Below are 27,061 nucleotides of genomic sequence, written 5' to 3' on the forward strand. Positions count from 1 at the left end.
AGACTTTTATTTCCTACTCCAGAAAAGCCACTTACACCACAACAACCCTATGCCTGTGGGTGGGGTGCTGAGCTCAGAGCAATTAGTGGAACAGAGGCAGAACTACCACCCGCACGTCCCCCCGGCACTGCAACAGACTCCCTCACATCATGGCGGTTCCCCCAGCCGCGGCCTCCCCTTCCCCCCTTCAACCCCGAAGCCCCGCCGCGGTCTCGCGAGGTTTGGTGCGGGGCGAGGCGGCGCGGCCGGAGCTGGGCGCCGCGGGCGAGATGCGGCTCAGGCTGCCCGCGGCACCCGCCGCCATCTTGGCTCCGCCGCAGGGAGGGGCGGGGAGAAAAGAGGGCGTGTGTGTGTGTGTTTAAGGTTAAAGTTGGAAGGGTGGCGGCCCACTGAAAAATTGGCTTTCTGGCTCGAGTGTAAAAGATTTCGTGGCTTTTCTTAACGTCGCGATTGCTGATATTGTCGGTTGGCTTTCTGTAGATGTTACACGTGAAAAGTGGGTCTCGCAGTTTGGGCTCTGTGTCGCTTGTTGATGGCAGTTGTTTACTGGGCGTGGGGGGAGGGAGGAACGGTCAAATTGCTTTATAAGCCTCAGTTTACGGCCCACGAGGTGAAATAGATAAACTGAAGCTCACCTGAGTGGGATTAAATTTGGAGCTGAGAGCCTGCCCACTAAGAACAGCGCTGTTTGTTTTGCACTGGTAGTCAGGGTAATAGCCTGTTTAAGCAATTGTATTTCTGTGTATTATCCTTCAGAGTCCGGGTCTTGCTGGGTGTAAACCAGATTTACAGCTTGATCTGTGTGTAACTCCTGTGAGACCCTTGCAGCGCAGAAAAGCACGAGGTTTTTCTGGTACTGACAAGCAAGCCTGAGTCTCACCAGGCTCTGGCATCGCCACTTTGGTTTTGCGGGCAGGTGGCTTAAGTAGCTGGAACAGGCCTGTCAAATTTTTCGGCAGGGACAGAAGGAACCACCTGTTCATGTTGTTAATTATAAAGGAGGTTTTGTTCGTTTGGTCTCTGCAGTATCATCAATGGTAGTTTTTCCTGTTTTTGAAATGAATAGCTCAGTTTATGGTTGGTGGTGAATAGCACAGTGCTAGATGGGTGCTGGAGGGAGAGAGAAGTAGGTCTGAAAAAATCTGCCTGAAACTGTTACAGTTTATTACAAATCAACTGTTAACACGTCTATGTTTTGGGTTGTGATCCCTTGGAAGCTAAATGTGAGGGGGCTGTGAAGGGAGCCTTGTTTATAGGGTCAGGGCCTTGGTGTGCAGCTACCTTTCAGCTACTTCATGTTCTGTTTTTGTTTTCTTTCTTCATGTTTTTAAACAGGTTATGTATAGAAGAGAGGAAGTTTCTACTGTGTAATTGTTGTGTCCAAGAGGTCATCTGTTGATATTCCCTGTGTAGCTCCATGGTAAAACAGCTTCTGAGAGTGTCATCATCTTGATCTAGAGGTTACTTTTAAGAAAATGTGGACTGTTAGAAGTCTCTGTACTGCTCAAATAAAGTTATGTCAGTTTAAAGAAGGCAGACTGTGTAGTTGTGTATTTCCACAAACCCAGAAGTTCTGGATTGGATTTCTAAATTATTGTACCATAACAGCACAACGTGAGAGACTTAAATGCCAGGTAAGTATTTATTTTTGTGGTGTTCTAGGTATAAGTGATATGCAGTGATACAGTGATGGTGCATCAGTTCTTTTAGAACTTACAGGCCTAAATTTTTCATCATAGGTATCTTTTGATGCCTATAAAACATTTTTATGAATCGAAGATGCCTTTTATAAATAAAGATTAAGGGCCAGGCAGCAAGAAGTTGCAGGAGAACCAGTGTTGTAGAATGAACTTTTTTTGTATCTTGTAATTCTGAACTGGGGAGAAACACTAACTTGTTTCAAGTTATGCTCCAGACAATCCTGAACCATGGCTGACAGCCTTACTAGTTGTTGAAAAACCCTTTAGTGAAGAATAGGACCAGAGTTCTCCAGAAAACTATCTTTACTAATACAGTATTGCACAGAGGAAAAAAACAAGTCTGTGTTTACTGGATTGATAAAATAAAAATAAGAACTTGATTATTAAATCTATGGATATTAACAAACTTTGTGGGAAAGGACACAAAAATTAAGGCTAATCTCAGAGACTTGACTGTTCTAAGTTGTAATGCTTCTCTTTATCTAGATGTCTAATTAAGTTTATCTTTAAAATAGAAATTGCTGCACATAGTTTATAAATAATAGATTATGGTTTCAACTAGTTAAATGAGGGCTAAGCAATTCTGAGAAATTTTTCCAGATGGTTTTATGACTATTTTAATAGACTTTTAAAATCTATTTGAGCATAATTCTCTTTTTTTCTTATATATAACTGTTCTTTCTGTTTTAAATATTACTATTTTATTATAACATTGTAGGGTTCCGAGGTAAATGTTAAACCATTGGTAATAGATACAACAGTTGCTGTTAGTGCAGAAGGAACTAAAGCAGATGCTGGAAAGAGTCCCAGTGGAGAATGTGATGGAAGACAACGTGCGTTAGAAGGTATTAAAACTTTTCCCACCATCTTAAAAGCAAGCTTTTCCCGTCCTTTCTAGATAACTTGTATTAATGATCAAGATGGTCTAAATTATTAATTTGAAAGTTTGACATCACGTGTTTTATTTATTTTTCTAGTTTTAAGGAGAACATATATGTTTTTTTTATGTCTTGCAAAGACTCATGTAATTTTCCTAATAGTATTAATGTCTGATTGGATCATATACTGATTTTTTTAAATTATTGTAATTTTTTCCTTCAACTTCATCAAACTTGTACAATGCTTCTTCACTGTGACTGGATATATGCAAAACTTAGTTTTATCATTCTAGCAACTGTGGTGATCCTTAATTAGAGTACAGTCTGTTGGATGGGTTATCATTTTGTGTGAGCCTGTTTTTGATGGGAAAATCAATTCCTTGAATATTTACTGAAGGCTATGAATAGTGTGTGGTGCTAGTAAACTTTTTTCCTGCTCTAAACATGAAAAACAGTTAAACATGCCTTTGTGAGTGCTGATTTCTGATTTGGGTAAATTTAAGATATTCTTGTGCCTTTATAGTAACAAACATGGCCTTTATTTTAGCCTTGCTGCTCACCTAACTAGTTTTTCCATACCTTTGTTTGTTTTCTTGTTCCTAGCTAATAACAGATTTTCAAATGTCCTGCTATGTGTCATCCATTATATCTCAAACTACTTCACAGTAGTTTTTAGCTCCTGTGCTTCAGGGTGCTTGGTCATTCATTCTCATTCTGTGTATATTTAATTTTTATTTGTAAAGGGTTCCAGTCAGTTGCTGTAGGCATTTCCAGCTCCTGTTTAGAAACAGGATGTCAGGGAGGTAGTTACGACTGGTTAAGGCATTGAGATCATATACTGTTTATATAATTACATTGCTCGGGGAACATCAATATGAGAATTTGTTGTGCCATTTCTTGCTCATGACAACTAAGAAAAGAGTACCCTGAAAAAGCTGTATTGTAATACAATGTAATTCTGCAGTAGAAGCTTGTCCCTTAATATATACACTTCCTTGTCAATTTGCATTAGAAATGGTTGAGATATGACTGAGTATAATGTATTCCCCTCCAAATACATTTTTAATTGCCAATGAATTTGTTTTGCAGATATGAGAATCTTTTAAAGAGAAGTCCTAGGGTTATGTTTATTCCTGAATGCTTTTGCACTATCTATAAAGTAGGGAGATTGAACAGCTCCAGTGTCCTTCCTTCTAGCTTCTTGTACTTATCTTCTGTTAAATTTTTATTTTTCTCGTAGGCAACAGAACCATACATGTCCCTGTGTCTGGCTGAAATATTTTGAAATCGCCAGTCATGTAAGATGACAGTGTTTTTCAAAAGCAGTGGCAGGCAAATGCATTTGGTATGTCCTGTTTAAGTCAGATCTCTACAGTGTATATACTGTCCAGAGCTCTGCTGAAATGTGTTTGTGCATCTTGTAAAGTGCATTTATTTTTTTTTTTCTGAAGGTATGCCAATATGATCATTTTTGAATTAATAAATAATATCTTTAAGAAGATGATAATATCTTTAAGAACTTCTGTTAAACCCTCAAATAATATTTATTCTGAAGTCTTGTGGAACAGGTGTTTTGTACCGTTTCTAAGATAGCAAGGCTTCTGCTATTTGCTCAGTCAGCTGAAAAAAAAAAAAAAAAGGCCTATGCCCAGAAGTGACAGTGCTCCTCTTTCCAGTGTTCTGTTAGAAACTGGCAGGGAATAATTATACTGTACACTTGATTACATTTCTCTGTATGTCCTCTTGAAAATTGTTAAAACCCTACTATTCTTTCCGATCAAAAGAACACTGATCTACCCGATCATCAAAGCAGAAGAATTTTTTGAATCATACTGTCTGAAATACACCATTCTAACTTGCAAATCAAGTGCTGCTATGGCAAATTTGCAAGAATCAAAAGAAATGAGACAGTTTATATTTTTATAAAAGTGAGTATATTGGTTTCCTTTTTCTGTTTTTACAGGGCACTCACCTAATGCTGTCTCATCTTTTCCTCTTATTCAGGGAATACTTTGCAAGGTCAAACAACATTGCTTAACTGCATCTGTCAGGCAGATAGCCTGTGGTAGAACCATGGTTTTTATTCATCTGGATCATATTTGCAGGTTAACTGCTTTGTTACAGGTTTCTTCTTGCAGTTTGGTTTGTTTGTTCGTACGTATGTGTTCTTTGTTTTTTTTTTAGTAGGATTTTTTTTTAAGAGGCCCTCAATTCAGTGTGCAAACCTCCCTGCAAGTAGATGTCTACTGCTGAATAAGATTTTTCTCTTCTATTTCTTCTCTGTAATTAAGATTATTTGTAATGATTTTTTCCTCGTTGAAAGGTTGAAGGGTTTTCTCAGTCATGCAGCTGGCTTTAACAACTGGATCTGCCTCTTGAACCCAAGTGTAATCTGCCAACTAATGTTTGTTCTGAAGTACTTTTAAATTTCATGTGTATGAAACAAGACATAATGTAGACCTGGGAACTGACCCAAATTAATAAAAATGCAGTGCTGTGATAACGCAGCAATGCTGTTGCTAGCGTTGATTTGAAATCTTCTTGGGGAATTTGTAAAGCATTGTTGTAATGTTAGACATACAAACCCAGTGTATCAGGTACTTCTGTTTTGTTCTTATTTTTCTTTTTGAATTGTTTTTGACTGCTTTTGGGGTTGCATTAGAATAATGCCTTCATTTTGTCATTTTGGACTGGTAATCAACTTATTCTTAACAGAGTATCAGGCTCTGCAGTTGTTTTCAACAGTAGTTCTTTATGTGAAATCTTTTTTTTTTTCTTCTTGCTTGTTCATATCATGCTGAATTCTTTTGTCAGTCAAGAAACTGATGTAAATACTCATCCAGTAATTTCCCTTTCTGCCCATTGGGAGGGGAATGAAGAAAGAGAAGTGTATGGGATCTAAGTGTTAAAAAAATAACTTGTCGTAGAGTAATGCTGTGTCATTCAAGAACGGTGGTTACTCACAATAACTGATAATTCAATAGAACTAAAGCTCATATAGGAAGATGAAGCTTTTGTTAAGAAGCCTTATAAGAGAAGGCAAGGACATTTCACTTCAGTCAGTATTTTTTCAGCAGTTTTTGCTGAAGTCTTGACTTAAGTCACCTGTTGGATTCATGTAACTTCCCTGAGAAGTAATCCCTGGGATTTGTGAACTATTGTGAACTATTTGTGAACTTTCCTTGTTAATGTTATGACTATTCAACTACATAAGTGTGGTCCTTATTTAATGTAATATTTCACATTAGTGTTTTATTGAGCCTGAAATCTTTTTTGAACAAAAATGGGAGTTAACTTTTCCATACTTGGGTTTCTTCCTACCTAATAATACAATTGCTTTAACTCATGTCACATTTTGTCAGAATGGCACTTGATGTAAGCATCTTTGCCCCATACTTGTAGAGGGCATGGAAACAGCTGCAGGACTTAATTAAACTTCCAAGAGTTTAACTAGCCTAAAAGTAAGCACATCATGGCATCATATTTCTATTTTAGTTTTCACTCTGAAGATTGCTTTTAGTATTGCTTCTTGTTTTCCAGTAAAATCTTGACCAAACTTTTTTTTTAACTTCTATGCTGTGATTTTTTTCTTGTAATTTAAAGAGCATTTTTAAAAAGAATTTAGATGGTCTATCATTTGCTTCGTTGCAAATGCCTTTTTCTCATATTCCCAAAGCAAAAATCACCCTGAACTCCATGCTATCAGTACTGGATGTGTTAGATGCAAGCTACAGGTGTTCATACTTGCTAATGCATATGCAAATGTTTCCTGTGTAAAGGGGGATAAAATGCGGTTGATAAATTACCTTATGAGAGTGTGGTGTTTTGCAGAATGACTGTCTTAAAACAGCAAGTGGAATGCCCTGATACTCTCCTTTTTTTTTTTTTTTTTTCTAAAGGGAAATAGTAATCCTTCTGCTTAAACAGAGAGAAGGGCCCATTTGCAGTCTGAATTTAAACATACTGTAGGTAAAGCTGTTAAGTTTAGCATGTCTCCGTATCTGCTGGTTTTAGAAAGTGCTGCTTACCCTCATCTTTCCTACTCCTCCCATCACTGAGCTGAAGAGCAACATAGCCAAAAATCTGTTGCTGTATGTCTCCCTCTCTTCATCAGAACTGACACCAGAGTTGTCTGTAGGTGGTTTCCAAAATAAAAATGTCATCAGCTATCTCATTATTATAACTGAAACAATCAGGTATATTCCTGAGTGTACTGATGTATTTAGGCCCATTCATATAGACGTGTACCCAAATGTACAAGATTTTATTTTTAAATTCAGTACTAAGATAACCTGTACAATGTCTTGTGAATCTGTGCAAATGTAGAATATGTAGAGCTAATAAAATATATAGCCTTACATTTTTTCTTTTTTTAATAAACCACCCCTAACAATCTGAGCTTACGCTTTCTCTTTTTCTGTGCTTGATTCTTTGAGTGTGTTCACACATTCATGAGCAAACTTTTGCTTCATATTTATATTTTACCTCAGTGTTTTTTCTGTCTTCTTTTTAATAGTACCAGTGATATGTTCTGTGTTTTTCCTTTCTAAATAAGAAATGACTTTATAAGAATTACTGAATACTAGTAAGTAAATGAACTCCGAAGATGAAGGACAAAAATCGCTTCTCTGGAGAATTATATTGGGTTCAAGGCTGTACATGTAAGGGGATAATGATGATACTTGAGTGGCCAGCAGTTTTGTAATTAATTTGATTCTGACTCTGGGGGGGGGGGGGCTGTGTTCTCTCTCCAGCATAACTTTTAATACTTTTAAGTTGCTACTTCTATATTTCTTTGACAAATTATATGAAAATGTGCAGTTATGTTATATATAGATGGATTTTTAATGTCCTGATTGAAAAAGGGATTTGTGCTAAGGATTTTAGAATGGTGGTTCTCAGTTTTTGGGGATGATAAACTTGAATGGCTACTTATTTGAGATATTTGGTAATCAAAAGTGCTTACTATTTTAAAATAAACTGCTTTTTATATAGGTATTAAATATTATGTATTCTTTGCCAAAAAATAGGTTTGTGTTGTAAGATAAAAGTAACTGGTCCTTTTCCTGACTGCAAAACTTTATTTCCACAGCAAAAATGAAACATATCAATCTGTCATTTGCAGCTTGTGGGTTTCTGGGTATTTACCACTTGGGGGCAGCAGCTGCTCTTTACAGACATGGTAAGAAGTTACTGAAAGTTGTAAAAGATTATGCTGGAGCTTCTGCGGGATCCCTGGCTGCCACTGTCCTATTAGCAGTACCAGAAAATATAGAGGTAAATTAATAAACTCGTAAGTATAGGACATGATCATTTTCAAAGAATATTTTAAAAATATACTCATCTACCATTAAGTTGCTTAAATGTAAATATTTTGTTTCTTGCTTCTCGTAAAGAAACAGGACTCATTTATGTGTTTTCATTAACAAAATCTGTGAAGCATGGACAAAAATGTTTATGAAGCAAGAATTTATGACAAAAGTTGGTGCTCCGTTTATAGTAGAAAATTGTGTGGACTGTATATTTCAAGCTATGTAAATATAGTGTGTGTCTGAATGCTGAGTTGTATGCAACCAGGTATATTTCAGTTCTAGTATGACAAAATGTATCTGTATTTTATTTAATCATTGTGCATTCTTGGCTAGAGGCAGGCTTTGTTAAGCAAATGTATGGCACCATCCTTTGTGAGAGGAGTTTAAAATGAGAGATGACTATTCTTAAAGTCAAAACACCACACACGGGCTCTCATTTTCATAGGCTCCTTGCAGTTTGTGCTCCATTAGAGAGCTTTAGACAGCACCAGCTTTAGACTCAGGGCTAAGTAGCAATAGCAGCACTGTATGCCAGAGGAGGATTAACCCTCACAAGCTATTGTTCTAGCATGTCACATACGTATTAGGCCTTTGATACGGTCCCACACGTCCTTGCTACTAAATTGGAGGGATATGTTAGATGGGTGGACTGTTAGATGGATAAAGAATTGGATGTGGCTGTTAAGCCAAAGAGCTACAGTCCACAGCTCAGTGTCCATGTGGAAAACAGATACAAGTGGTGTCCCTAAAGGGTCTGTGCAAGGACCAATACTATTTAATATCTTCATCAGTGACATAGATAGTGAGATTAATTGCACACTCAGCAAGTTTGCGGTTGCCATCAAACTGAGTGGTGCAGCTGATACACAAAAGGTAACGGATGGCATCCAGAGAGTCCTTGACAGGCTTAATGAGGCCTATGCAAATCTCATGAAGTTCAGCAAGGCCAGGTGCAACCTGTGTGGGGCAGAGGTGTACAGACCGGGGGATGAATTGACAGAGGACAGCCCCGCAGAAAAGGACCTGGGGATATTAGTGGATGAAAAAGTCGTCATGAGATGGCTGTGTGCATGTGCAGCCCAGAAAGCCAATTGTATTCTGGGCCCATATAAAAAAAAAAGTGTGCCCAGCAAGGCAAGGGAGATGGTTTTTCCGCTCTGCACTCATGAGACTTCATCTGGAGTACTGCACCCAGTTCTGGGGTCCCCAGTATATGAGAGAGAGAGACCTGTTACGGTAGGTTCAGAGGAGGGCCACAAAAATAATCAGAGGGCTTGAACATCCCTCGTATGAAGAAAGGCTCAGAGAGCTGTTTTTGTTTTTTCAGGTTGGAGAAGAGAAAGTTCCAGGGAGACCTTATAGCAACCTTTCAATACATAAAGGGGGCTTATAAGGAAGGTGGAGAAAACTTTACCAAGGCCTGTAGTGACAGGACAAGGGGCAATGGTTTTAAGTCACTCTTTTCTCACCGTGGTTGTGGTGTAATGTAAAGACAGCGAAGTGATATTCAATGACTGCTCTATAACAGGCTTTCTGTGAAAACATTACCTTTTATCCAGTTTTGTTACGTTTGATTGTTTTTCCCCATAGCTTAAGGCTGCTTCACCCTCCTGATGTGCCTGTAGAAACTTTGCTTTAATATATGTAGAGGACCTGCCTTGCTGAAATGTTAATATTTCTTTAATATTCGTCAGTGATCAGAAACAGCATTATTGGAAGGGGTTGGACTGTTAGATAATTTATTTGTTCTGAGTACCCTTAGGTTTCAATCTAGTGAACATCAGATAACTTTTTCCATGCCTCTCTGTTTTGCCACTGAATTCTTTATTTTGTTTCTGCTATGACACAAATTTAGCTTGCAGAGTTAGCTATACTTCTGTTGCTTTCAATAGTGAGTTCTTCCTTGGCTTCTTTCCATCCCTGCCCCCTCAAGTGCATTCTTTGTATAGTTTGATATTAGCCAAGTTCCAATCTGTTATGAAGATAACATTATATATGTTCTATTCATTTTTTTTTCCTTTTCTGTAACCTTTGTTTAGTAGTAGTTCAGTTTCAACTTCACCTAGTATAATACTTACCTCTAACCCAGTTTTCCTATATGATAAGTACTAATTTCCCATATGGTAAGCAGCTAGCCTTTTACTACCCCAAGGAAATGTTTCTACTTTATTCTAGGTTCTGGGCAGGAGAATTTGTTCCCAGCCTGATACAAGTTACAAAGATATTTTTAAGCAAATATATGAGAAGAATTTTTGGTTTTTATGTTTGTGGAAATTGTCTGTTACATTGAGTCTGATGGGTTTTACCTTGAAAATACCATTTTAGCATAAACTGAAAAGTGTGTCTAAACTTTTTAGCCCTTTAATTTTCTTACTGACATTTTAGTTATTCTATTATATTGTTTGAATGGAAAATTGAGAAATATTTGAAGGTGGGTCAGAAATATTTCCTAATTCTCATGACATTTAAGTAAGGGCAGTGTTGTGTGCTGAACAGAAAATACTGCATTTTAATATTATTTATTTATTTTTATTGAAATTTCTACTAACTTTTCATATCAGCATAAATATATTATTACATTTATTATATATTTCTAACTATTGAAATATCTGATATCCACTATTGTAATTCTGACATCTATTAGGTTTTATTTATTTTCAGAGTGATGGCTGTGTTACACAAGCTGTAATTAGAAGTTTTCTCCATTTCATGGTCTGAAAGCTCTAATACAAAGTTTTATGAACTAGGAGACAATGTAACACTGAGGATTTCTTGTTTTGTCTATTGCTGTTCTAATATGACAGCTTGTAAATGCATTTCTGATGTGTCTTAGATTTTTGTCACTATTGAAAAGACAAGGGACTTGAGAATTCTAGGGACAGATTTTCAAATGTATGAAGGCTTACAGTTACAGATAATTACCTATTCCTTTCAGAAGTACTTGATCATGTTAGATGTCAAGTTTGCTTAAATCAATACAAGTAGTTACCATTTCTAAACATGTCCTCAGTCACTATTTAAAATTTAGATGCACTGTTTAAAGTTTCTGGCACTAAAAATTATAAATAATTCATAGCTGCAAGAAGTTGTCCCGTTTGACAGCAAGAATTGAGAGTCTAGGTATGATCACTGCTTAGCATTTGTAGTATGGAAAGAAGTTCTGTCATTCATTTGGAGTTGTCCAGCTCCCTATTACTCCTACTTCCCTGTCACTTTAGTCACTTTCTTAAGACATTTTAGATCTAAAGATAGTATTCCTGAGATGCTTCTATAATCTGTAGAAGTTTGTGGATTTCTTCTGTCCTTGGTGAGTGAAGTTCCACCTAGAGTAAAAGTTCAAATTTAACCTATGTTTAATGAATTAGCATGAGTCTTTACAGGGATCATTGCTTTGAGAGGTATAGAAGTCTTAATCCTGACTAGCATTTTTGATACATTTGTTAGAAGGCCATACAGGAAAAGTGGATGCAAGAACCACATCTCTACCTTTCACTTAGGAAAGTGCTCTATCACAATTGTACTTAGGAGAGTCCAAGTGATGTGAGGGAGTTAAACTGCCCCAGCCAGCTTGCTCCTCATCTTGTGCTGGCCCTCACCCCAACTCTTTTCCTGTTGCTTCTTCCATATACTCCCTCCTGAACACAACACATTCACCTATCATTTTTTGAATTTCACCACTCATGTCAATCATTTATTTTGTTGCTATCAATATATTTGTTCTTCATGCAAGAAGCTAATAAGCCAAGAACCCCAAACTATTTATGGACAGTTTCTACGGTCTTGTAAACACATACGCACAGTATGTTTATTGAGTACCAGTTTCAAAAAGTTGGATAAGATTGTATTTCAGGGTTTTCCTAAATTCAGGGCTTAAGAGTCTCTTTTGCTAAAAAAAAATAAACGTTTCATATTCTTTTACTTCTTTTGGAGTTTGTATAACTCACATTCCAAGCTATCTTTCCACAGTCATTAACACTAGGCATTTCAGCTCATGTAAAAAAGTGTTCTCTGTGCTGTGGAATCTATAACCTGTTTTTCTTCAGCTGGTCTTTTGATCCTTTGTCTTCCATCAGCTTTAGTAAATGTAGTATTTCACTCATAGGGAGGTGTGTTTTTTTTTGTGTTGTGTTTGTTTATTTTCCTTTTATTTATTGTTATTGCTTCATTAAGAATTGTTATATATGCTTTCTTACAAATCAATTCTTATGACAAAATCAACGATTTGTTATACATATCTTGTTACAAACTAAGCACATACAGGAAAATTTCTTAATATGGTGTTATGTTGACTAAAGTCTTAGCTGTTAGTATATTCTAGATACCACAGTTGAATTTACTTTCTGTAATGAAAACGTCCTTAATGGTGAATATTTTAATTTTCAGAAATGTGAACAGTTTACCTATGGATTTGCAGAGGAAATTAGAAAATTGGACTTCGGTGCAGTAACGCCTGGTTATGATTTTATGAAAAGACTTAGGTACTTAGACTTAATGTATCTATTAAATATATTTTTGTGAAGCTTTCTAAATAAAAATGGAGGGTAAGCGTATTTTTTTTCATGCTGTGGGGAGCTCAGCTTTCTTCCTTTATCCCGTAACATATTTGCAAGATCTTTAAATAATGGTGGTGAATAATGTTTACCACTTTCTTTGTTCTAGGGAAGGCATAGAGTCTATTCTTCCTTCTAATGCTCATGAGATAGCTGAAAATCGTCTCTATGTGTCAGTCACTAACGTGAGAAATGGGAAAAATTACTTGTTTTCAAGTTTTGCCTCCAGAGAGGACCTCATTAAGGTAATGAAGTTGTATGTAGTTGCTTTAAATAAAAATGCATGAGATTCTTCAATGCATAGGAGTATGTTATTAGGTATACAATAAATAACTGTTTTAGTCAAGCGCTCACTTACACTATAGTGGTGTGACAACAAGCAGAATTTGATCCCGAAATTTCAGAGATTTTGCTAAAATGTATTTATAATGTGTTTCCTTTCTTTGTTTTAGAAGTACTACCTTGTGCTAGTACCACTTGTACTACTTTAAAGCCTACTAAAAAAAAAAAATAACAGAGTAACTAATGATTAATTACTTAGTAGGTTAGAATAAAATAGAGAATCTTCAAGTTTTGTAACAGTTCTGTTCGTCATTTTGCATCTCTTATTTCACTCGTATCACTTACTATGCTCAATCACAAAAGAAACTGAACAAAAAGAATTCTTGTTTTAAAAAAACTAAAAACAAAAAAGCAGCAGTTTTTGGAGAATAGTCATATTGTCTTAAGCACCTTATAAACTCTATTTTAACTGCAGTTGGAAAGCATATCTTTTAATGCCCATCTCTCTACTTTTGAATACCACTTTAAAAATCTGTATCATGATTGTAAACATAAGCTGATATAAAACAGTAGGAGGAATTCAGGTGCATGTAAAGAAAATGTTCTAATAATTGGTTGCATTTTAATAGAAAACACTGTAAGGTATTGCAGAATAAAGGAGAAAATTGAATAAGCAGGAAGCTTTGAAGAGGAATTCCTTCTTTCCCTGTCCTTCTGGATGCTTAGAGAACTGGGTTTGAGGTACACCTTTTCTTAGGGTTTTGTCATGGGAAGGCTTTTCTGGTAGAGAAATAGCTAATGTTTCACTTCTGAAAAATAGAAGACAAAGCCTTTCTGTGTAAGTTCAGACAAATCTCTGGTGCTTTAGATCACTGGGAAGAGAAATAAGCAAGAAAAAGAGCTGTCAAAGTGAGAGTTAAAGCCTTCATATAGAGCCTTAATCCATATTTGTTTGTGGAGGAGAGATGTTTAATACTGAAAGGTTGGGCATTTTTTCTATAATCTCCATGGGTTGTTTTTTTTTGTTGTTGTTTGCACCTGATTGCCTTTCACATCGTATATACCGCTGTTTGTAACCTGCTTCTGTTCCTCAGATGTGCTTCTCATACCCGCACACAAGCACACGGCATGCATATGGACCGTATTTAGCTATATTAAAATTTCTGACATACACCTCAGCGTCTTTGAGGTGTAGTATACTAATTTTGTAGATTATAGATGGATGGTTGGGTACATGTACATATAAGTAGGTGCATGTCACACACACACACACACATTCTTAGATCCTGTGTGGATCTATGATGGTGGGTAGAAAGTTATGTGTGCGCGCACATCTACACTTAGCAGAAGAGGTGTCCTGGTCTTAAAAAAAAAAAAAAAAATAAAAAAAAAAAAAATTGAGAACTGCAGTAGACAACAGTGTAGAGAACAAGTAGGAATTTGTTAATACTGGAACATACTAAATGTAAAGTATTAAACTCATGAAGGATGTACATACGTGAATTTTCAGGCTGTTTGTAATATTTTGGAAATTTTGATTTACTTCCAAAATCTGATTTATTAGATTATTAAACACTGCATTTACATGCCAGAAGAATGATTGGATTGGCTTCTTTTTTGCCAATACTCTGTACTGCATTTTTTTAGAATATATGCATTTCTGCAAAAGCAAAGATTTACTTGACGTTGTGTGAGATTAAATTCATACTCCTGTATCATATTAATCAATAAGTCAATCAATTTCTGATAACTTTGCTTTGAAAGTTGTCATTGTCATCATTAAACCTACTGAATTATTTTAATCACGTTTTGAGAACCCCGAGTAGCAAGACTTTTTAAGATGATGATAATTATATGTAAAACTAAGGTATTTATTTCCCACTGCTATATTCTTTAATAGAGATAAATAGGTATGAAAATATTTACTGGTTCAGAATTATTTTGTTGCCTTATCTTCACTCTCCTCCTCCATGCCTCCTTCTTTTCTTTTCTCTAGGTCCTGCTAGCAAGTAGTTTTATACCAGTGTATGCAGGAATGAAGCCAGTGGAATATAAAGGAGAGGTAATGTTTCATTATGTTTGAGTTCTGTTTTTATTCTTTTTCTCTTCTTTTTTTTTTTTTTTTCAAGAGCATCCTTCATTTATGGTATAATTGCTTAATCTTAAGGGAAGTTAGGTGGGGATTGCAGTACTGTATTTTGTAGAAGTTATTGTTTCTATGGACACTGGAGGTTAACACCGTGGAAGATGATATGAGTTTGTTCCTATGTTATTTCAAAAATTAGGAGTGCTGAGACTGAAGTGATGTCTTCAATGTGGAGCTGTTCCCTCGATATAATGCTTAACATTTACAATGAGAAGAAGCCTCCCTTAGTAAAGATGCTTCTTATGATAAGCTGTGTTGCCAACTCTAAAATGCTGCAACTAAAAGAATCATCACTCTGCTTTTCTGTGTAATGGAAGGAATGATAAGAGAGGTCCTGGCAGCCTGTACACTCCTGAAGCACCTGTGTCTATGTATGTGTTATAATTCTGTTGAGAACTTGAAAACATGCCTCACCAAGCACTTTCAAAACTCTTTAACTCTGAACAAACATTAAAGAATAATCTTTATATTCTCCCTGTCATGCAAGGCTATGAAGTTTTGAAAGGCATACACTACTATAGGAAAACCTTTTTACCTTTATCCTATAGCTTACTTAGCTCCAAGAACTTTTTTTTTACATAAATATATTTACATTTAAAAAAACTTGATTTAGTCTGGAATCACTAGACACAGAAAAATTTTGTTTTCTTTTTAAGATACACTATACTTTTTCCTTTCTTTTCCTCATTGTGGTGGTTTTACTCAGGCGGGCAGCCGAGTTCCACCGTGGCCACTCTCTTCCTCAAAGAGGGATGGAGAGAAAATACGACACAAAGAGCTCAAGGTTTGAGATAAGGATGATTTAATTAAAGGGAAAAGGGAGAGGGGGGGAAAAAAAAAAGGCCATCCGGAAGCACAGAGAGAGAGGAAAAAAAAAAATTACTCTCTACTTCCCATCAATGAGTGATGTTCAGCCACGTCCTGGGAAGCAATACGCATAATGGTTGTTCAGGAGGACAGAAGCTTCCACCACGAGAGCCCCCTCACTCCTTCCCCTTTTCCACTTTTTATTGCTGAGTGTGACATCGTATTGTATGGAATATCCCTGTGGTTGGTTTAGGTCAGCTGCCCTGGTGATGTCCCCTCCCCATCACTTGCCCACCCCCAGCCTGCTGGCTCTTGGGGGCTTGGAGGGAGTCCTGATGCGGTGCCAGTATTGTGCAGCAATAGACATAACACTGGTGTGATACCACTGCTGTTCTAGCTACAAGTGCAGAGCACAGCATGGTATGGGCTGCTGCAGGGAAAGTTAACTCCATCCCAGCCAGACCCAGCACACTCATATGCATCAAAGTGATGTCTTCAGAGTATCCTTCATCCCCATGACCACCATGCAAAAAAAATCCCAACAAACCATCACTGCTAAACTGTACCCATTTGTCCCTAGAAATTATTTCTGTCTAGGGACTTTGAGTTCATTTTGAATGTCAAAGCTTTTCAGCCTTAGAATTACTTATACAGCAATAGATATCAACTAAAATGCCTCTAGGGTTCAAATCAGTATGCCTGACTGCTTGAGTTAAATGGAGACTGGTTTGCAGCTTGCCAGAGTCTCAAGATTTTGTTGACTGGAGTATTTGTATGTTTCTGAGACATACATGGATGTTTGAGGTTCATTCTGCCACTACTTAAAGAGAAGGGAGTGTATTTGTTAAACCTCTTACGTTGTTGTCAATTAACAAATTGAAAAGTTGGATCAGAGTTTTGTCCAAATTGATTTAAAACCTGTTTTACTGGATGAGCATTGCTATTATGATTTGCCTGGGTTTTGTGGTATTTACTGAAACACCTTCAGCCTTTTCTTAGTAGACAGTTCTCATTCCTGCCTAGCTTTATTTTTTGCATTCAGAAGTTAAATCAATATTTTAGGGCAATTAGTCCTCAAAGCTTCTTACTACTCTCATTAAGTCAGAGTCATCAAAGGTAGTTTCTGGGAAATAGGTTGGTTTCATTTATTTTTATTTGTTGTAATGGATTAGTTCTGTGTATCTGCACTGACTTCTCATACAGTGCATTTGTGGTTTGGGATTCCTTTATTTATCTGAGAAAACTGTTGCCTGTAAATAGAAGTGACTTCTAGTCCAAAACACTTTGAGCAGTGCGAGAGCAAAAAACCTTAGAATCTTTATTGCAATTGCATTTCTGTGGCTCGGAATAGTGGATGATGAGGTTGTGTGGGTAGGGGTCCTAGAGTGTGCAGTGTAGAGCCAGGTATGTGGAATGGCACCTTGTGATCCCGATGCGGTAAGCACTGACGCCTGTACAATGGATTGGATATTGACTAGGCTTTGCAAGCCCACCTATCATGTTAGTATCATATTCCAAGTTTTCTGGAAGTTCTCCTGTAACAGATCAAAATTATGACTGTCTTCATTTACACTAGTTTCAGGGAGCAAATTCCCTAGACCATATGGCCCATGGCAGCATGGAATCAGGCTTGTGCCCTGACAGCTGCTTGTGTCTACTAACTGTATGTGTACTTCAGAACAGTTGGTTGGGATCATTGCAGGGCTACCTATGTCACTTGAATAGATATCAACAAGTTGTCTGAGAGTAATTTTTTAAAACATAGTATGTTTTCTGAGGTATTTATTGTGTGATATGTAAGGGAGTATGTTGATGCACTTTTGCTGGAATACCATCAAAAAGGAGTCAAACCTATTATCTTGTACATACTACCTGTAGAGAGTGAACCCTGGTGGGAATTGTTCCCAGAATTGCACTTCAGTTTTCTTTTTGTCAGGAAGCGTTTGGCTTATGCTAGAATAAGCTGGCATATCTGCACAAAGCATGCCAGGAGACTAGACGTCTGGGGTGAAATGAGTAAATTGCATGGTAGTGTAGCCATTGCAACAATCTGTTCATAGTGTGTTTTGTTTTGGTTTGATAGGCCTAAAAATAACCTGAAGGAAAGGGTGTGTAATACAAAGAGAGCATCTGAGAACTTAAGTCTGTTAATGATCTTAACCACAGTGGGCTAGGTTTTTACCTGGATTGGGTATTTAAGATGCCCATGGACTAAACTTCCAATAACAGCAGAGACGCCCTCTGCTATGCATACTTGTGCATTCTGTCTTTTGTTGAAACAAGCGTTTCCTGGAAGCAGTGGGACTCGTTTCTTGTACGCTTCTACATGGACCAAACGTGCTCCAAGTGTCATAACCTTTATTTGAGTTGGGTTGGTGTCTTCTGAACCTCTGTCAAGGTTAATCTTTGAGCTAAATAAAGATCTTCTTCAGATGACTGAGTTGACTGTTTCTCATGATGAAGCTATAGTGTTGTATCACTGTAGTTAGTTTTTACAGAATGGTTTTGTAAAAGCAATCTACCGGTAAATAAGTAGATTACACTAGTGTCACAGAATTGATTTTACACAACTTTAATGTAGCAGTAATTAAGGATTTATTATATAATTTTATGGTAAAGAACAAGATTATACTGTATGATTTTTAACAGCACTTAGCATTTAAGTATCAGACAATTTAAAACAATGATTTTAGCAGAATTTGCTATAATAGAAACAGCAACTTAGTTTAAGATTTGAAAATGGCAAGGTTCACACTAGAGACTACCGCAGGGTATTAGGAGTTTCTAAACTCAGCCTCATACTTCTAGGATTCTCTCCTAAGGAGAGAATCTCACCATTCTTCCTCATCAGTGTTTGTCCATAGACGAGCTTGATCCTCGAGGAGTCAGCCCTCAGATGCACTTTATCTCAGGTGTCCCAGCTCAGGGGGAGATTGAGCATGCAACCTACTGCTCCTGGAGCAAGAACTCCAGTAGTTCTTGCTTGAGATCGCTGTCTATAGTATCATGAGATAATTGACTTTTAGTTGGTGATTTTCCAGAATTCAGGTCTTTTTCACTTTGTTTATGATTCAAGTAGGGTCAGTGCAAAAACTGAACACTAACAGAATAGTATTTCATGTGCCTAACTACAAACCTATTAGCTAAAAATTACACAACCAACAAAATCAACATGGTGTTCATGCAAATGAGGACTTAGGGGTAAAGTTTGCAGCTGTCCTTGGTTATGTTGGGATGGAATTTGGCTGTGGCCTCTATAAAAATCAGTCTTGTACTTCTGGACTGTCTTCAGAATCAAGAAGTATGTGACGATCTGCAAGAAATTCATTGGTTGCTTTGTTCTTTCTTCATTGTTCTCTCCTATACTCAACTCTTGTAGCAGACACAGACACAGATTTCTAGGTTGGAAGAGACCTCAAGATCATCGAGTCCAACCTCCGACCTAACGCTAAGTACTCCACTAAACCATATCGCTAAGCTCTACATCTAAACGTCTTTTAAAGACCTCCAGGGATGGTGACTCCACCACCTCCCTGGGCAGCCCGTTCCAATGCTTAATAACCCTTTCGGTAAAGAAGTACTTCCTAACATCCAACCTAAAACTCCCCTGTTGCAACTTTCGCCCACTCCCCCTCGTCCTGTCACCAGGCACGTGGGAGAACAGACCAACCCCCACCTCGCTACAGCCTCCTTTAAGGTACCTGTAGAGAGCGATAAGGTCGCCCCTGAGCCTCCTCTTCTCCAGGCTGAACAACCCCAGCTCCCTCAGCCGCTGCTCATAAGACTTGTTCTCCAGACCCCTCACCAGCTTGGTCGCCCTTCTCTGGACTCGCTCAAGCACGTCCATGTCCTTCCTGTAGCGAGGGGCCCAAAACTGAACACAGTACTCAAGGTGCGGCCTCACCAGAGCTGAGTACAGGGGGACAATCACTTCCCTAGACCTGCTGGCCACACTGCTTCTTATACAGGCCAGGATGCTGTTGGCCTTCTTGGCCGCCTGAGCACACTGCTGGCTCATATTCAGCCGACTATCAACCAATACTCCCAGGTCCTTCTCGGCCAGGCAGCTTTCCAGCCACTCATCTCCCAGCCTGTAGCTCTGCTTGGGGTTGTTGCGCCCCAGGTGCAGGACCCGGCACTTGGCCTTGTTGAACTTCATACAGTTGACCTCAGCCCATCGCTCCAGCCTATCCAGATCCTCCTGCAGAGCCTTCCTGCCCTCGAGCAGATCGACACACCTAACTTAGCTTGGTGTCATCTGCAAACTTACTGAGGGTGCACTGGACGCCCTCATCCAGATCATCGATAAAGATATTAAAGAGGACCGGCCCCGGTACCGAGCCCTGGGGGACACCACTTGTGACCAGCCTCCAACCAGATTTGACTCCATTCACCACAACTCTCTGGGCCCGGCTATCCAGCCAGTTTCTAACCCAGCGAAGCGTACGCCAGTCCAAGCCCCAAGCAGCCAGTTTCTTGAGGGGAATGTTGTGGGGAATGGTGTCAAAAGCCTTACTGAGGTCAAGGTAAACCACATCCACAGCCCTTCCCTCATCCACCAAGCGCGTCACTTTGTCATAGAAGGAGATCAGGTTCGTCAAGCAGGACCTGCCTTTCATAAACCCATGCTGACGGGGCCTGATTGCCTGCTTGCCCTGCAAGTGCCGCATGATGACCCTCAAGATAATCTGCTCCATAAGAGCGTAAGTAGACTTGGTGTCTACTCCCTGTTGTTTGCCATGGATGTCTAGCTCCTTCCCACTTTTTTATTCTCTGCTTTCCAGCTACTGCTGTCTTTGTGGTGTGGTGCATGGTAGTTTTTTTGGATGTAAGGAAACAAGAGACTCTAGGAGACAGTAAGAGAAGTCATGTGTGTTTCAGCTCATGCAGTCACTTTACCAGCATATATGTACATTGTCCAGCTTCTACTTTGCAAGGCAGGAGTATACCTTACCTGGAATGGTTCATGTGTCGTAGTAATGATCTTACCTTTTCCTTACCTGTTGACATAAAATTTGTATTTTTAAACTCTGTGGGGCATTTTGTTAATCAACAAAAGAAGCCACCTTAGCTTGATTAAAACATGTAGGTGTCAGGAGAATTTATAAATATATTTACAGATTGTTGAACACTGTGTATGTACATTGTCAGTTCCTTGATTTTTATGCCTCTTATCCTCCAAGTTGCTTACTCATGGTATTCTGAGAAGAAAACTTTCTCATTTTCTTGAAAGTGGTTGTCGAGGAGACTGGAACAGAAAGGATGAAGTATTTGATTATTACCATATTGTACTAAAGCTACTTTGAAAATACTTTTATTTTTCAGTAGAAGTGGGTTGATGGTGGCCTTACCAATGGCCTTCCCATCTTGCCTGCTGGACGAACCGTGACAATTTCTCCTTTCAGCGGTCGATTAGATATCTGTCCACAAGATAAAGGACGCGTGGATCTTTATGTTAAACTTGCAAAACAAGATATAATGGTGAGTTGCTGGTTTATTTAATAACTTCAGAAGAAGAAAAGGTAGTTGAGTAGTTAAGTTTATGCTTATTTTTGATTGTTTGTTTTCTGTATATACATTACTTTTATATAACATTTTTGGCATTTTCTGTTTTGACATGGAGTGTAAATATTCCCTTAAACACAAGGGAGAGAAAAATGTAGAATAAATTTTGTCAGAAAGGTTGAAAAGTATTTATCTAGTACAAAATAGAGCAAGTATGTCACAGGTTATTCAATTTAAATCTAGGCTTGCTTTACATATCATTTGTCTTTGGCTAGGCAGTGTTTACAGAGGAAAAAAAACTTAAGACTTCCCTAAAATACCTCAGGAGAGGGAAACTAGCTCATCCATTCAAACATACTGAAATGAGCTGTTCTAACTGAATTTAAAATATGAGTTTTAAGTTGTACATTTGAAATGATATACACTTGACACTTCATTGCTCGGGAGAGCTTATGTTAAGATTTTGAACCTTGTAACCACTACACTTTTCCAGAATTTTTGTTTGATGTTACAAAAATGTTTGTGTGTAATGACTAAGGCTTAGACTGATTTTTATGACCTCCTTTTCATTGTTGACATTTCTGTCTCTGGAAGCTTTTTCTCACAAACTTTACCACAGTATTGTATCCTTTGTCATGATGAAAGAAAATACTGAAGGCAGTAGACTTATCATTACTATCAACAAAACTTCATTAGAAGGAAAAAAAGTATGTTTAGCAATATTTGCTACACATTTGACAGTTCTTAATGTGTTTTCTGAATTTGAGTAAAAAATAATGTTCTCTGGTGTCCTAGACTGTGACAATTTCTGAATCTTTGTAGTGTTCCACAGAGATTTTAAGCATCATAGTACTTGGTAAATGATCATAAAGCACGAGAATACTTATTTTACTGATAATATGCATAGTTTGTTTCTTGGTTGCGGCTTGTGTCTAGTATCTGATGCATCTAGAGGAAGAAAATGAGTTGATGAGTGGATTAATTTTGAGAATTAATTGCATAGTTGCATTGCTGCTTGGATCCTCCAAATGCAGACTTCTGTAAAATTTTGCACAACGTTTAAAACTATTCTTTTTAAAGCATCCTTGTGTTTTAGAGCTGTAAAAATGTGAACTAAGAAGAATTTTCTTTCAGCAATATCATAATGTGTATAAAATGAAGAGTTGTCTATCTGTCTTTGTATCTGGATTGGAATGTGAACAGTTCTCTCTTCGAACATCGTCCCTCTATTAGTGTCAAAATGTAATTTTTTTTTCAAATGATGATGATGATTTTGGCACTGTGTTGCAATATTTATATAGATAAAGTATATGGCTAAAGTAGATATTAAATTATTCATATAAATGAAGTATTTAAATCTTTATTAAATCTGTTTGTAATTTTCCTGTAAACAACTTAATAATGTCTTTATTTAAAAACAAAGTTCTAAAATCTTCCTAGTTTACCAGGAAGGTCAACAAAGTGACCCTTTAAGATGTTAAGTAATTTTTACTTTGTCAGAAGTAAAAAACTGCATTTGTACTCATATGTAAAACATCGACTGGGAATGTTTTGCCGGGCTGGATGGGGCTTTGAGTAATGTGGTCTAGTGGGAGGTGTCCATTCTCATGGCAGGGGGGTTGGAACTGGGTGGTCTTTAAGGACCTTTCCAACCCAAGCCATTCTGTGATTCTGTTATCACAGCGACAAGTTCTCTGGATATCCAGTACCCTGAGCTGGTGGAAGGGGATGGGGAGCAGAATGTGGCCCTCACAATCCACAAGGAGAGGGTTGGCAACCTGCTACAGCACTTGGATGTACGCAAGTCGATGGGGCTGGATGGGATCCATCCGAGGGTACTGAGAGAACTGGCGGAAGTGCTGGCTAAGCCACTTTCCGTCATTTTTCAGCAGTCCTGGCTATCAGGGGAGGTCCCAGTCGACTGGCGGCTAGCAAATGTGATGCCCATCTACGTGAAGGGCTGGAGGGTAGACCTGGGAAACTATAGGCCTGTTAGTTTGACTTCACCACCAGGGAAACTCATGGAGCAGATTATCTTGTGTCATCACGTGGCACTTGCAGGGCAAGCAGGCGATCAGGCCCAGTCAGCATGGGTTTATGAAAGGCAGGTCCTGCTTCACAAACCTGATCTCCTTCTATGACAAAGTGACGCATTTAGTAGATGAGGGAAAGGCTGTGGATGTGGTCTACCTTGACTTCAGTAAGGCTTTTGACACTTTCTCACAGCATTCTTTTGAAGAAACTGGCTGCTCATGGCTTGGACTGGCATACGCTTCGTTGGGTTAAAAACTGGCTGGATAGCTGGGCCTAAAGAGTCACGGTGAATGGAGTTAAATCCACTAGTGGAGTCCCCAAGGGCTCAGTACTGGGGCCAGTCCTCTTCAATATCTGTATCGATGATCTGGATGAGGGGATCGAGTGCACCCTCAGTAAGTTTGCAGACAACACCAAGTTAGGTGTGTGTGTTGATCTATCTGCTCGAGGGTAGGAAGGCTCTGCAGGAGGATTGGATAGGCTGGACCAGTGGGCTGAGGTCAACTGTATGAAATTCAACAAGGCCAAGTGCTGGGTCCTGCATCCTGGGGCGCAACAACCCCAAGCAGCGCTACAGGCTGGGAGATGAGTGGTTAGAAAGCTGCCTGGCAGAGAAGGACCTGGGAGTATTGGTTGATAGTCAGCTGAATGTGAGCCAGCAGTGTGCTCAGGTGGCCAAGAAGGCCAACAGCATCCTGGCTTGCATAAGGAACAGCGTGGCCAGCAGGGCTAGGGAAGTGATTGTCCCCCTGTACTCGGCTCTGGTGAGGCCGCACCTCGAGTACTGTGTTCAGTTTTGGGCCCCTCGCTACAAGAAGGACATCGAGGTGCTTGAGTGAGCCCAGAGAAGGGCGACCAAGCTGGTGAGGGGTCTGGAGAACAAATCTTAGGAGGAGTGGCTGAGGGAGCTGGGATTGTTCAGTCTGGAGAAGAGGAGGCTCAGGGGTGACCTTATCGCTCTCTACAGGTACCTTAAAGGAGGCTGTAGAGAGGTGGGGGTTGGTCTGTTCTCCTACGTGCCTGGTGACAGGACGAGGGAGAATGGGCTAAAGTTGCTCCAGGGGAGGTTTAGGTTGGGTATTAGGAAGAACGAAGAACTTCTTTACTGAAAGGGTTGTTAGGCACTGGAATGGGCTGCCCAGGGAAGTGGTTGAGTTACCATCCCTGGAGGTCTTTAAGAGATGTTTAGATGTTGAGCTTAGTGATGTGGTTTAGTGGAGGACTTGTTAGCGTTAGGTCAGAGGTTGGACTCGGTCTTGGAGGTCTCTTCCAACCTAGATGATTCTGTAATTCTGTGGGTTGAAAAGGACCTTAAAGATCATCTAGTTTCAACCCCAGTTCTCTGGGCAGGGTTGCCAACCACTAGAGCAGGCTGCCAGAGCCGCATCCAGCCTGGCCTTTAACACCTCCAGGGATGGGGCATCCACATCCTCTCTGGGCAACCTGTTCCAGTGCCTCACCACCCTCTATTATGCCATATTCTGAAGAATGTGATTGTTCGCACTAGGAAGCGGTCAAAATCCATACTTACACAAGTTTAGCTTGTGTCAGCTACCACTCCCCGAGACACTTCCTGGAATGCTTCCGTACTTAAAATGTTTCAGAAACTCTGGGCAGTTTTACAGTCAGATAGCTTGTCTTAGAGGCTGTGAATTTGTGCCATTTTGTGTGGGTTTTCAGCAACGTACCTGAACATGTGCGATTTACTAGTATAGACTTAGCCATGCTGGTGTTTTGTTTTTACATATGCTACATGAAACAGATAACAGAACAGAAACACAGTCAAGTCTAACATAAGTTGCTTTAATATATTAATTTTTAGCACTTCTGTCTGTTGCAGCTGTCTTTGGCCAACCTAGTAAGACTTAATCAAGCTATGTTCCCACCAAACCAAGAGAAAATGGAATCACTGTACCAAAATGGATTTGATGATGCTGTTCATTTTTTACTAAAAGAAAACTGGTTTGAATAGACAGCACATAGAAAATAAAACCTGGTGGCTGTTGAAGCACAGCTATAGGTATCCTTACCTATCCTAGATTGCTGTCACAATTTCTGTTTATCGAAATAAAAATCTCAGCTAGAATTGCTTCAGCTTCTGCCAAGAAAGTATCAATTCCATCCCGAAGAGCTGTATAAACACGTCAGAATGGGAACTGTACTTGCCTGGTAATTGTTTTGTTTTGAGGTAACTCAAATTTAGATCCATTTTGCTGCAGCACTGGACTTTAACTTGGTGAGCTTGTGTTACCATAATTACAGAAACTTGGAAGTCTTATCTGATATTATTTGAGAGACTCATCATGGTTGTATCATGAAAAATTACAGTCTGTATTCTTCAGTTAGTATAATTGTTGTGCATGCTCATCAGGTGTTTACAATGTTGCTAGTCTAATGTATATTCTACAATGCTCTAGAGGATTTGAACTCAGCACTAGCCACAAGAAATAAAATATTTGCACTTTTACTCTGAGTATTTTTTTAAACAATAAAAGCTCTTGCCCTTTTCAGTGAATGCAGTCTTTCTAAATTTAAAATACTATTTAATTTTTTTTAACGGAAGTGTAATGTTTGTGATATTAAAATATCTTGTGCATAGGAATAGTTATTTTTTATTATGTTTTCTTCCTTTGCTAAAATTGAATAAATATATTTTCTTGAAACTTTTGTCGAGCTCATTTATGAATTTCTCAGAATGCTATAATAATCTGATTGTCTACAGAAAATAGTCAGTTGGAAATAAGTTGAAGTAAGTCAGCAGGTAATGAACCCACTAATATCTTGTTCTGTTACTATTCACCTTGTATTGATTTCCTTAAGTGCAAGTTCAAAATTTTCAGTCTTAATGCCTAAAATCCACAGCTGTTTAAAATCAAAGTGTTAGGTTTTTAAATGTGCTTTTTAAGTTGAGCTCTCAATACTTTGAGATATTTATAGAACTCCAAAATGATGGAAAATCTAGGGAGGTAACAAATAATAATTAAAAGCCTCTTCAGCACATAACCACGTATTTCTGTTCATACATAGATTGTATCTAGGATTCATGCGGTAGGGATTGAATTATTCTATTAACTGTTTTTGTTAGAAAAAGAAGTAATTAAAACAGAATGTTTTGCACCAGCATTTTTAGATGCATTAGGTTCTGTATGCAATGAAAATAGGATAGCTGTATGACTTCCAGATCTGTAGGACAGCATTTCTACAGGTAGAAATGAGGTACATTACTTTTGTGCTGTCAAAACACCCGTGGCTGGCTTACTTGCTTACTTGTTTATACAAAGGATAACTTTTAGCATAAGTAGAAATGTGAATAATGCTATTAAAAATTTCTTCTTTAACGCTGATCTGGTGTAGCCTGAGTTTCTAATTCAATGATGTTTTGTCAGTATGGCAGAAACTTATTCACTTAGAATTCTGAGGGTTTGGAGCTACTCACAAGCTTTTGGAAACAGCATACGTGCTCCACTCGGTTACCATCCTAAGCAGTAGTGGAGCCATGCATATTTAGAAAACCTGTAAAAAGCTTGTTTATCTGGATGCAGTTCTGTAAGAGTTGCTTTTAAAGAAGGTTATTATCAGTAAATGAACTTTGCATTTAACGTATGTTGGTTTTGAGCATGGAGTGTCGCAGTTTGCTATGGTCTTTAGTCTAGGAAAATCTGACTTCTTTCTGCATGTATTAATGTCACAGACAGGAACATATGCCATATCCTGTTCACTGAACTCTGAGAGCCACAGGTAATGTTCAGTGCTTTAGAAGCTGACCTTCAGAGGCTTATGATAATTTGACAGAACACTTTTCAGGAAGAATAGAATTACGTTTAAGCAGAGAAAAGCTGCAGAAGTG

General features: G+C 38.5%; 1 protein-coding gene across 5 annotated transcripts; it reads left to right on the forward strand.

Moving 5' to 3' along the window:
- Positions 1 to 243: 243 nt before the first annotated feature.
- PNPLA4 (patatin like phospholipase domain containing 4) lies at positions 244 to 25,874 on the forward strand. 5 transcript variants are annotated; one of them, XM_035542268.2, is made up of 9 exons: positions 244 to 496; positions 1,336 to 1,634; positions 2,419 to 2,545; positions 7,671 to 7,855; positions 12,274 to 12,368; positions 12,550 to 12,685; positions 14,719 to 14,784; positions 21,004 to 21,156; positions 25,055 to 25,874. In XM_035542268.2, the coding sequence occupies exons 2-9, from the start codon at positions 1,476 to 1,478 to the stop codon at positions 25,184 to 25,186; spliced, it is 1,053 nt and encodes a 350-aa protein (XP_035398161.1). In that variant the 5' UTR covers positions 244 to 496; positions 1,336 to 1,475; the 3' UTR covers positions 25,187 to 25,874. The 5 variants fall into 5 exon arrangements, with proteins under 5 accessions (XP_035398161.1, XP_035398163.1, XP_035398162.1 ...); XM_035542270.2 differs by having other exon boundaries at positions 258 to 496; positions 7,704 to 7,855; XM_035542269.2 differs by having other exon boundaries at positions 259 to 461.
- The last annotated feature ends 1,187 nt before the right edge of the window (positions 25,875 to 27,061 follow it).

The sequence above is a fragment of the Cygnus atratus genome, chromosome 1 (genome assembly GCF_013377495.2).
Source record: "Cygnus atratus isolate AKBS03 ecotype Queensland, Australia chromosome 1, CAtr_DNAZoo_HiC_assembly, whole genome shotgun sequence".
Classification (NCBI taxonomy): Eukaryota; Metazoa; Chordata; class Aves; order Anseriformes; family Anatidae; genus Cygnus; species Cygnus atratus.

Excerpts from the sequence above, each read along its gene's own strand:
- PNPLA4 (XM_035542268.2), top strand. The coding sequence starts at position 1,476 with ATGTGGACTGTTAGAAGTCTCTGTACTGCTCAAATAAAGTTATGTCAG. Across the intron at positions 1,635-2,418 it reads GTGAGAGACTTAAATGCCAG|GGTTCCGAGGTAAATGTTAA; the intron begins GTAAGTATTTAT and ends ATAACATTGTAG. Across the intron at positions 21,157-25,054 it reads TTGCAAAACAAGATATAATG|CTGTCTTTGGCCAACCTAGT; the intron begins GTGAGTTGCTGG and ends TGTCTGTTGCAG.